Source organism: Vidua macroura, chromosome Z, assembly GCF_024509145.1.
Source record: "Vidua macroura isolate BioBank_ID:100142 chromosome Z, ASM2450914v1, whole genome shotgun sequence".
In the NCBI taxonomy this organism is placed as follows: Eukaryota; Metazoa; Chordata; class Aves; order Passeriformes; family Viduidae; genus Vidua; species Vidua macroura.
In genome coordinates, this window is record NC_071611.1 from 40,602,079 (window position 1) to 40,614,231 (window position 12,153).

Consider the following 12,153-nt stretch of genomic DNA (forward strand, 5'->3'; position numbering starts at 1 on the left):
TGAGATGTCACCGTCACTTGATCCCAGAGCTACTTAATGAACTGGCAAAATGGGCTCTATTTTTAGATCTCCCTTCAAACTACTGTGTGTGTTAAAGCTCCCCTTGTCCTTAACGCTGGGACAGCATTGGGAGGGATTTATTGGTTTAGTTTAATAAGAGACCTACAGGACTGAAATAATAAGCTTCATTTCCTTGAAAGTGAGGAAAATTAAAATGGCATGATTAAATCTGGGCAGCCACCTCGAGACAGTAAAGCAGTATGTTCACTGCCAGAAGAATAAGGTGGAGCTGGGTTTTTCTTCTTGTCTAGGTTATGAGAGAGCCAAAGATTACAGACACACGCCTTTGGAGAGTTCTTGCAAGCTCTGTAGATCAGATTTCTAAGTGTTTTCTGAATAAGATAAAACTCCTGGTGGTTTATTAGGCTAGCTCAACAACTTAAGGAATATCAACTTCATTGCAAAAGTTAGTGCCTTCCCCTATGTCTTTATAATTAGTGTCAGAAAAATACTTCTGCTAAAATAAAAAAAAATACAGATAATTTAAATGTTTTTAATAGCACAGATAATTTACATGTTTTTACTTCCTAATTGTAGTCTGAAGCCTAGTTGGATAAACTGTAATTTCAGGAAGCTGTTGAGAATGTCTTGAGTCTTTCCCTAGCATTAGTGTTTGCACACATGTGACCTTCTGTGGATCATACATGGATTTTGGAGGTTTGCTATCTGTAGGCTCACAGGCTCCAGGATTGCCATGAGGGGAATGTAGCTTGGGGTGCACAGTTTTAATACAAGTGGCAATTGTGTCCTGTTTTCTTTTCCCACCCCACTGGATGAAAATTTACGTGGTTGCAGAATGCACTGGTACTTTTCTCCCGTGGCACAGTCAAAATAAAAATCAGCAAAAACCTCAACATATCAGCAACAAATCAAACTCAAACCCCATGTAGTAGAGTCATAAGATGTACTGAATAGGTCACCCTTGAGCCTGGGCTCAGGGTCGAATTTGACCCCGGCAGAGATGATTTCAGCATCTCTTTGTACAATACTACAAACTAAGTCATTTTTTCTCCTCTGAGCTGGAGGAAGTGGTCTAGCTTTGGGCTTGAAGCTGTGTGGTCTTACCAGGTATAGCTGCCCATATCCATGCAGACTGCAAAAACCAAACAGCTCTACTGCTCCAGACTTTATCTGTGTTGTGCTCAGCTCCAGAAAAGTCAGATTGGACCCATCCCCCTCTGTTTGGATAGTTAAACAGCATGCCAGCAAAACTGGCTGCTTTAGGGAGACATTCGTCTTGTTTTTCTTCATCTCTGTGCTTCATATATTTCCCCACCATACGAGTTAGCACTGGCCCTGTGCACCAGTTGATTTGTACACCTGTAAGACCACCATGCGATTTTTGTGTCTGTGAAAATGATTTCTACCCCTTCCCTGAGAGGAGTCACCCTCACTGCATAAAGCGTGTTCCCACTTGTATGGTAAATTTCAGTGTATCTTTGTGGGATCCATGAGGTCCTGTCCTCATTTCCATGTGCTTTTGCTGTTTTCTGGGTACCCCAGAAGTCTCTTGGAAGGAGAGCTTGGGATACTTTGGCTGTGGCCTTATTGCTGATGGTTTAGGTTTCTTAGGTGGGGTTTTGAATCTAATGTCTTACGTATTTTCTGGAAGGCCCTTATCAAGATGACCAAATCACAGGTGCTGGGCTTTTTCAGACTGATGAATGAGTTGGATGGTTCTAAGTTTACACGGAGCTGTGAGCTGCAAAGCATTTGATGGTGGAAGTGGACTCTAAAGTAGTTGCTGCAATGCCTTGAAAAATCAAGAGCTACTAGCTAGGATATACAAACTATGTGTAAATTAAGTGTAGCTGTTCGTGTTGAAGGGGAAGGAATAAAAAGCAGTTTCCATTCCAGCTTCCTGTTTCTGCCAGTTTTATGTTTTCCTGAAGTTTCTACTGTTCAAACTAAAATCACAAAGTCTAGACTTTGCACAAAAGATAAACTTTGGCTTTGTTGGCTTGGGTATAAGAGGGATTGGGGGATGGGAGGCAGGTTGTGGGAAATACTGATGTTTTTAAGATTGAATAGCAGAAGCAGAAATTATTTTTACAGGAAAGCGTTTGGCTACTTGGGTGGGGTTTTTGAAAACTGACTTCCAGCAGTTCACCAGAACCTTCCAAAATGCAGGGGCTGGGCAGAGCCTGCCCATGGGCAGCTCTGCTTGTGCCTGAGCATAGGAGAGCAGGAGGCAGAGGACATGTGGCTATGCTGCTTACCTTGTTACTTGGCGTCTGGGCAAACACAGTCGGTAAACAGACTCCTCCTGTCCTGGGGCATTTACTCAGGGTTGTGGGGTTGTAATTCCACCTGTAAACTTTAATTGCTCATTTCCAGGCTTTTAAAGTGCTTAGCTGTCATAACTTTCTGTTAAATAAGCTTTTCATCATCAAGCTTTGCATTGGTGCTCAGCAGACACTAACAGTAAAATAATGCTTTATAAAAGTAGTTTTCTCTATAAAGATGTGATGTCTCTGGAAGCCTGCAGAGCAGCACAACTGGGAATAAAAGCTAGAATTTTGTTCAAATACATGCAGAAGCAACTGAGTGAGGTGCCATGGAGTGAGCTGAATGAATTCTGGAGGCATTAGTGTGGTGTCTTGCAGAGGATGCACGACCATAATGGCCAAAGGCATTACTAAAAATTATTTACAGAAAATACTTAATACAATAACATGTTTTGGAAACAAAGATGACATGCAATGGAATTTTCTGTCCCATAATGACAATGAGAAAAATGTCATCAACATCTCTGGTTTACAAGAACTTTTTTTTTTTTTTTTCATTTCTTTTAGGTGATGGAAACTGAGAAGTCTCAAGATCCAGCTTGTGCAGAAGTGTCCAAAGGAAACAATCAGAGTTCAAATCTGGCAAGTGGCATACTGAAATACAGAAGTCGATCTCAAGGTAAAGCTGGACTGATAGAAAATAGTAATTGCAAATTTTTTATTGTAGTGTATTTATTTTAACTCTCTAAAAGTGAGATAGGATTTCTTTGAAATCATATTAGTTTATTTTGGAAGGAAAATCCCATCTGTAGGATAGTTGTATTCAGCCTCCTGAGCTGAGCTATTGTAGGAACAGAAATATTATGCAAATTTTAGAAGTGTCTTGTTTGGGTTGTTGTTTTTTTGTTTTGTTTTTGGTTTTTTGGGGGTTTTTTTTTTTGGGGTTTTTTTTTGGTTTTTTTTTTTTTTTTTACTATTTGTGTTGTCTGTATATTTCAGTGTGCTCTGATCAAAATGCCAGTTATGGTGACTAATCTCCAGATTTTCTGTTGCTTTGTCCCCAAGTCTTAACAGTAACCTGTGTGCAGAGCTTGATCAGGTTCTCAACCCTAATGCTTTCTGAGGTTCCCTCCCTCCTGTGTTCACCCTAATTTCCAATTACTAAGGTATTTCTAGGATGCTCCAGGAAGCTCCTCTGCCTGTAGTCCCTGAGGCTGTGAGTTGGTGGTCACTGGGGATCCAGACCCTGTTGCTTTGAGTGCTGATGCCCTTGGGCTGTGGGTGAGCCTGGAGCATCTGCAAGCCTGGACTGCAGCATGAAAAATGAAGATTCATTTGGAGATGGGCAGAAAACACAGAATTACAACTGTTCTCCTGAAGAGAGGGAGAACTGATGGGAAAGGATTAGTTGTAGGTGCCAGGGAATGAAAGAATGCCAGGATGCCAGTCCTGCCAAGATTGCTTTCCTGTCTGAGTGCAGCAGCAGCAGCCTGGGTGTCAGGGGAAGGGGAGTTGAAAAGCAGAGATCCCAATTTCAGATCCCAAAGCGTGGAGCAGGTTTAAATTGTGCTTTGGGCAGTGGGTACAAATTCTGCCTATGGATGCGTCAGCAGAACTGCTTTCATGCTGAGTGAAAAAAAGCAGCTGCCCCAGGTCTGTGCTCCATCCCTCCCTGGCACTGGCAGCAATGCTCACACAGCCTCCAGGCAGGGAGGAAGTGGCAGAAAATGTGTTTGGGGCTGTCCTGGGCAAATTTTCAGTGCATCTACCTCAGCCCATGACTCCCTGTTCCTGGGGTACATACAGTGAGGATGAAAGGAAATCAGAGCTGTTTCTTTCTGTGGCAGCTCCAACATAAACCTGGTAATTTAAAGTAATCTGAAATCCTCATCATGAAATCCAGCTTGTGCAAATTCGACATGTGCCTTGGGTTTTAATCTGTAAAATAGGGGATAATGGCCCTTCCCTATGTGGTGTGGAAATGACAAGGATAAATGTGCGGGAACTGCCGTGACTGAGGATTCTGCAGGGACCTTGGAGAAAATCAGAATTAGAGGAGCCCTGGTGAGAGGAGTAGGATACTCTGTGGTTAATTACAGGATGTCCTTCAAGACAAATAATTCTGTTTCTTACATGAACTCTGCACTTCTCTCTTTAAGACAACTAAAATTGTTGCCAAAAGGAAAGAAAACAGCATTTTTTTGGCACATTCTTACTTTTTCCATTCCAGAAAAAATTCCTTCAGAGTGACATGACACCTCCAGAAATGAATACTGCTGCAGTGTCAGGTCTTTTAATTTTAAATATATGAAGCTTGAGAGCTTAGTGCACTGGCAAGTGCCATTGGGTGTGAACAGATGAATTTCTTTCCTGTCCTTGAGCTACCAACTCAATTATCTTCTGCTTTTCCTTAATACCATGAGTTCAATATCAATGAAAGATTGCATAAAACCTATGACAGCAGGAAAAGTTCTTGGTTGAGTGTGATCAAAACTGGTTTCCAACTGCCTGGCTGGGAACTGCGCAGTATTGTTTTAAGGCACTTTAATTTGGGATTTGCTGTAGGTGGTTATTGCATGCTGGTAAGAGAGGTGAAAGCAGCTCTCAGATGTTGCAGGATGTGTTTCTGTGGTTTTTCTTAGGTGCCGGATCCCGCCTGGAGTCTGTGGGAGAAGATGATGAGCTGACGGTGGAAAATGGTGAATCAAATTATGAAATAGCGGTGAAATATTCCCGGGGTGGAAGAAAGCACTCTCTGCCCCAACAGCTGGAGTCAGCAGGAGCCAGACAGGTGAGCAGGACGGCAGAGCTGGCTGTGAGAACCTCATGGTGCTCGGTTTATAGCATCTGCCTGAAGCTCATAGAAGTGGGTGAGGGTCATGAAACAGGATCACATAGATACTTCATGGGAATGAAACCAGGCCTGAAAACCAAATTGGGATATACTGGCCACCTGTGCAGAACTTCTTCGAGTTTTGTGAAAGAGAGTACTGCTTGCTTGTGGCCACAAGGTTCTAAGGGTGTTCATCTTAGGAGTTGCAGTTCTAGACATCTGAGGACTTAAAAAAAAAATCCTAATGATCTTTATTTTAATTATTTTAAAATGTAGGCCTTTCCCTTCTCCTTTCCTTTCTCATTTTTTTCTTTTAAGCAAATAAGGACTTGAGTATATCATGAGGTTATCTTTAATCCTTTTAATTTAAATTGTGACTGATAAATTGCAAAATTATTCTACTGTGCAAAATGTAGGAAAATTACTGTGGCAAGATTCACTTTGATTGTTGTGAGCTGGGGTGTCATCCCTTGAACATTTCTCTGAATATATCTCTAAGATACTGCATCCCTCTTCCCCAACACATGCAATTTTCCTGGTATGACATCTGCAGTATCTGTGCCAAACAATCAGAGCAATTATCCTTGTTTGTTGATGTTAGGACTACCATATTGTGAAGAAATCCACCCGTTCCTTCAGTGCTGCCCAAGTGGAATCTCCATGGAGACTGACGCAGCCATCCATCATTTCCAACATCGTCCTGATGAAAGGGCAAGGCAAGGTGGGGATTTCTGCATATTTCTCACATGTAGCAAGAGCTGGCATTTAAGAGGTATCTCCTGTACTTCCAGCTGCTCTTAAGGTAGCTGGTAATAGTGCTAATGATAAACAAATCCCATTTCCAAACATAAATGCCAAAGTTTCACCTGCAAAATACAGGGGATGTGATATTCATGTCATTCACTTGACACGGGGTGGCTTTCATTTTGGTTTGGTGCATCTTGCCATTACTGAGATATCAAATATTTATAATGGATCTCTAAATATGTATGTTTATGCAAAGCATAAGTACAGCTACAGAACAGTACCTATTTGCATGTATATTTATGGACAAGCATATTTTCCCTCTGTGGAATCTAGATGCATTAAAAAAAAAAATAATCACTGCAAACTAAACATTAAACCTGAAGACAGGTTATTGGCTGATTGCTTCTCTGAGAGCACTGAATGGGTCAAAGAGTTGTCTTCTCCCCCAATAATGTGGTTACACACTTGCTAGATACCAGCTGGCTGAATGCTAAGAAAAAAATAGATAAACATTAACCTAGGTATACATTGTTTTCCCTAATCAAATCCACGCTAGTATTGGAGCTGTCATTTAAATATGCTAAAAATATGCATGTCCTTTTGTGAAATAGTCTTTAAAGTCATCAGATGGATTTGTTTTGGACTAAGAAGATTTGTTTTGACTTTCAAGCTCAAATGCAAAACAAATTCATTGTTGTGCTTTGTGTTAGAAAAAGAGTTAGAAATGGTTACTCCTGTGGGTAGACTGGCTCACAGTTGCTTTAACTTTCCTTGGTTTAGGAGCTACGGAGAGTCTTTTATGATGAGCAAATTATTTCTTCATTTCTCATGTACTTATTTTATTACTCCATTTTTCTCATGAAATTAGATTATTTCTCCCCCTGGGATAAACCAGCCTCTCCTGCCTTTCTGCATTTAGCTCCAAGGTTTTAGGAAGCAGCTGGGAGAATGCAGACCCTAGTGATCATGAACCACCTGAAGCAGCTGCCATTTTGTGTGCCTTCCACCCACCTCTTGGGCGATGTCCTCTGTTAGGGATTGCATCTTGTACACTTTGTGCAATACTGCTCAGTTCTATTATCCCTGTGCAGATCTGGGACTTGAAACATTTCTCCTTAGAGTTGCAGTGTTGGTGGCAGGGAGCCAAGGGTTTGCCTTTAGGTTTGCATCCAGATCTGCAAGGGGTGATTTCCTGCTGTGGAGTGGCAGCGCTTGTCTGGGAAAGTGGGCTAGTGTAGGAACTGCTGTACTTCGCAGGCATATTTCTCCCAACCCTCCCATGGAGCAGTGGGGAGACCTCCTGTGTCCAGGCATGGGAGTGCCAGGAGCCTCCTGCCTTCTGTAGGTTGATTTGCAGTTGATAATTGCACAGGGTTGAACAGTTACCAGAGTTATTTTGTTCTGCATAAGGGAGATAAGTTGCTTCCTGTCCAGGAATCAGTAATGTCTTACCAAGTTATTAAAAGCATATAACTGTGGTGGCCTGCTCTGTATTCACATAGTGAAACAAGAGATCTGATTGTTGTGTTAGACTGTAAATTCAGTGCTTGCCCTGGCAGCATCCCTCAGCTGGAGAGCACTGCCCAAGGGAATAATAATGTCCACAGCTTCAGATCACTAAAGCACAACAGTTTGCCACATCCTTTGTCCACCTGGTTGGTGACTTTCCCTTTATTCTGTAAAATGCATGAACAGCAGTGACAAGAGGGGAAATATGGGAAAGGGTTGTGGACCAAGGAGGTGGTTGTCTGGGAAATAACTCAGAAGAGGGAGAGGTTCATTCTGCTGTGTTCATCAGTTCTCAGGTCAGCTTTGCGAGACGGTCCCATAGCCTGCTGGGGTAGTGCAGGGGTAAGAGCTAATGGATGGAGCCCTGGGGAATCTATTGATTTAGATTTATTTAAATACAACATGATATATGTCTCCAGAATAATTAAAAATGTACATGTGAGTGGTAGCCCCCACATGCCATTCTCCTTTGAGCTACATTCCTGACATTGCAGCACTGACCGTATGTCATGTTTTGAAGCTTTTCTTCTTTCTGAGGAAATGTAGGATCTGTGACATAAGAGAAACCTATAGTTAATCCTGGATATAGATCTCAGGGGTAGGAATTGACTGTTAATTCAGACTGAATATGTTACTGTTTTTAAAATGGGAAATCTATTGACCCCATGTTTTGAAAAAACACAAAATATTCTCAGAGTTTTTACTATATCAGCTTAGGATGCCTGCTGCTATATTTTGGGCTGATGAGTGTGTTGATAATGGAGTGAAAGTAAATGAGGAAATGAAATGAGAGAGTAGGTTGGCCAAACAATTCATCAGAAGATTTTAGGTTTTCATCTTTCCCTTGTCTTGTACGTTACTGGCAGTCTTTCTCACACAGATGATAAGTAAGAGTAAGGTGCCAGCTGTGTGTCTTCTCCTCTCTTTTCTGTAGGAAAAGAGAAAATCTCTTCAAATCTCGTCTTTCTGTAGGGCCTTGGATTCAGCATTGTGGGAGGTCAGGATTCTGCTCGTGGACGCATGGGGATTTTTGTGAAGACTATATTCCCAAATGGAGCAGCGGCTGCTGATGGAAGGCTTAAAGAAGGTATGGTAGAGAGAATCCAACTTCACATAAATGACCACAGTGGGATATTATTTCAGTCCAGGAGGAAAATTCAAGTACAGCTATGTTTAGGCACCTGGCTAGCAGCAAAAGACTATGGAAAATGTAAAATGCCCTGTTTGTTCATCCTCTGGAAGATCACTGGTAGCAATTAACCTGACTGTATTTCATATTGAGAAGGGGGAACTACAGAATAGTGGTGGCCGCTTTGTTTTCTTCTTCCTCTTTCATGAACTTTATTTGTCCAAACAGCAAGCTGCAATTCTTCTGTTGGAGAGGGTCAGAGACAGCAGGAAAATATAGATAACAAACAACATCTGGTTTAAAGATGCTGGACTGAGAAGGTGTTACATATAGGGATGTGTCTGGGAGAGGCTCTTTTGAGCCCTTGTACTCTCTAAGCCTCCTCGTATGATTTTGACAGGACAAGAATCATAACCACACACACACACACACACAAAAAAAAAAAAAAAAAAAAAAAAAAAAGGATGGGATTGGCAGTAATACCACCCTGGTTAGAGATATAGCCAGATTCTATTACTGCTTTTCAAATCTTGGTGTCTGAGCTGATTGCACAGCATGCTCTGTGTGTGCTGCACCATGGTCTGAGTGCTGTGACACAGCATTCTGACAGACAGACTCTTAGTGTTGAAAATACAAAGTGACCATGAGTTTAGAGTGGTGGTTTACAACCCTTCTACAGGGGTTGTTTTACTTCGCTTCCATGGAAAGCTGCTTCTGTGTTACTTCTCTCGAGCTGCTCCTGTGTTACTTCTCTCCTCATATTATCATTCCCCTCTTTCTGTCTTATCACAGTTGTTGTATTTGAGGCTACTTTTGGTGCCAACTCTCACACTTGCTGCCAGAGGGAAGCTTGCATCCCTGCATCATAGGTTGTGCGCTTGCCATGGGAAGCCAATAAGTAGCAGCTGTCCCATAAGCCCAGCAATCATTTGCAGGCTATTCATAGCTTGAAAATTCTCTTTTTTCCTTTACTGAAGCTAGGAAAGGGGTAGACTTAGCTAACAATATTGCCCCATGTAATTTTGCACAGATGCAAGTCAAATTGCAGGATCTGGATCATGCTGACCCTCTTATTAATAAAATGAAGGTAGATAGCTAAGCTGGGTGTAAGTAGTAAGACCCAGAGCCTGGAAGGTGGTAGAAATCTGAAAGGACATGTTCCTTGAAGTGAAAAAGACATTTGTTGTCACAGCGTGTGGGCTACTCCATGCTTCTCTGTCCGCAGAGAAGTATGGCATTTAGTAAGGGAACACATTTGCCTTCTGTACGTGGATACAAGGTTCTTTTTCTCTAAACAGGCTTTGAAGTGATGTGCTGTAGTGTTTCACTTTGTTCCTCATTTCTCCTGTTAATGCTTACAAAAGAAAGGTTTTATAGTACCTTTGGACTTCATGTCATAGTAATTTTCAGACTTCATTTAAAATCCATAGTATTTTCAGCTTGTTCATGGGAATGGGAATGCCAAGTTAAGGATCTTTCCTGAAGAACAGTTTTTACTTTGGTAATCCATCACTAGTAACTTGTAGAGACTTTTTTGTATCTATTTACCAGGGGATGAAATCCTGGAAGTGAATGGAGAGTCTCTGCAAGGACTGACCCATCAGGAGGCCATCCAGAGGTTTAAGGTAACATGGATCTAGCACTGAAGAGATTCACGCTCCTCTTCACTCATTGCCATCTCCTACCCTCAGCTTGATACTCTTACACTGCCATGAGTTACTTTGTGCATATTTAGTGACAAATGTTTGTCACCTCACAGTGGTTCTGTGCTGTCTCTGCAGCAACTCAAGAAGGGCGTGGTGACGCTGACGGTGCGCACACGGCTGCGCAGCCCCAGCCTCACGCCCTGCGTGACCCCCACCCTGCTGAGCCGCTCCAGCTCCCCCAGCGCCGGTGGCAGCGTGCCTGTCCCCGGCCTCGAGGAGCCCGAGGGCTCCTCCTCCAGCCGCAAAGGACCTGGCCCCAAGGACAGGATCGTCATGGATGTGACACTCAATAAAGGTGAGGGTCTATCGAAACGGTCTGGGAGAACAAATCTCTACTTCTTAGGGGAGCTTTTGGGAATAGGGTAGAGACTCTTGTACCTGGTGCACCCAAGTATGCCCATTTGACATGGAACCACAGGATGAGGGGGAAAGGTACCCTCTAATGCAAAAACTTCTGAAGAGTTCCCCTTTCTGCATTTTGCTTTTCCAGAATCAGCAGCCTCCTATGGGTAGTGGTCAGTGTCCATGCTGCTGCTGAAAGAAGGAGGCTGTAATATACCAGGCAAAATGTAAATCAACCTCGTGGCAGCCCAAGAGGCTGTGCCCTTCTCTTAAAGGGCATCTCTGGGGAAGGCAAAGCTGCACAGTGTTGAAAAGTTCCCTGATAACCTGTTTGAACTCCTTCATGAGGTTGCTCTCATTATTAATAATTGCTCGTTATAAACTTAAAGCATATGTTATGTGTGATAGACAAATATGCCTATTTTAAAGACCTGTAATATAATGATTTTAAAGGTTGGATTCAAAATTTTGAGAGAGAATGTAAGATGTCCAGTGATCCCTACAACAGGGATGTTGTTACCTGAAGGAAAGCAGAGGTGAAAGTGGACAGAGGTGACCATTGAACCAGAGATAATGCCTCACCTTCCTTTGTGCTTCTTTGCTGAGGAATGCCATACAGATATTTAACAAAAGAGAACAATACAATTGGCAACATCTTCTGTGCTCATGTTTTCTGCAGTAATTTTAAGTGACATCTTGATTGGATTGCTGCCTCTACTCCTTTTGTGCCTTGGACCAGATCAGACCTTGTGCGACATTTCCAGGAGGTTCCCACGGTGCACAGAGTATTTTCTGAGATATATCAATCTCAGAAAGCAGTCAGGATCAGCTATTTTCAATCCTGATTTCCACTTGTTGGTCTTAGCTTCCTGACTGACTGCACCTAAGGCCAGCCCTGAAACAATGACACGAGTCCTGAACTCAGATGGGATGTGGAAGCACAAACACTTGTGTGTCCTGTGCGATTACAATCTGCCACGTTTCTTTGTACTTCTTGTTTTTCACAGAGCCAGGGGTTGGGCTCGGCATTGGTGCCTGTTGTCTCACGCTGGAGAACAGTTCACCCGGGATATACATTCACAGCCTGGCCCCGGGATCAGTGGCTAAAATGGATGGCAGATTAAGGTTGGTTAAAGCAGAAACATGCTGTATTGGTTTTATGATAAGATCAACTGAGATTTTGTTTTCACCAATCGGTTGATGTAGCAGGGAGGAAATTTATACTTAAGAGTTCACCAAAAAGAAAACATTTAAGTAAAGACATTCCAAAGTAGTATTAAATACCCAGGAAACATTATTCTTTGTTCTGGAAACAACATGATCATTAAGGTCTGGGTTATTTGGTTGGTTTTTAAAAAAATTCTCTGTACAGAAAGCTGAGCCTAATAGCACCCTTTGAAAAAGGGGAGCAGCAAGAGGTGCAGCCTCATGCTTTTTTGTGAGAGCTGTAGCCAGAGACCCCAGACTGGGAGGAAATTTGCAGAGCTCTGCTAAAGGCTCAGTTACCTGAAACTCTCCTAAAAAGAGCTGGGGTAGATCTTCCTGCAGCTGTCTTTGCCTGTGACTGCAGCAGTTATTTCTGGCCTTATTCTCAGTCTG

At 42.5% G+C, this 12,153-nt stretch overlaps 1 protein-coding gene across 1 annotated transcript in view; it reads left to right on the forward strand.

Annotated features, from left to right (window-relative positions):
• PDZD2 (PDZ domain containing 2) overlaps positions 1 to 12,153 on the forward strand; it is a 202,264-nt gene that overhangs the window by 160,169 nt on the left and 29,942 nt on the right. The window contains exons 8-14 of the mRNA XM_054003663.1: positions 2,856 to 2,967; positions 4,931 to 5,079; positions 5,723 to 5,842; positions 8,350 to 8,464; positions 10,058 to 10,131; positions 10,288 to 10,507; positions 11,562 to 11,679. Coding sequence (XP_053859638.1) covers positions 2,856 to 2,967; positions 4,931 to 5,079; positions 5,723 to 5,842; positions 8,350 to 8,464; positions 10,058 to 10,131; positions 10,288 to 10,507; positions 11,562 to 11,679 — 908 coding nt within the window. The remainder of the gene's footprint in view (positions 1 to 2,855; positions 2,968 to 4,930; positions 5,080 to 5,722; positions 5,843 to 8,349; positions 8,465 to 10,057; positions 10,132 to 10,287; positions 10,508 to 11,561; positions 11,680 to 12,153) is intronic.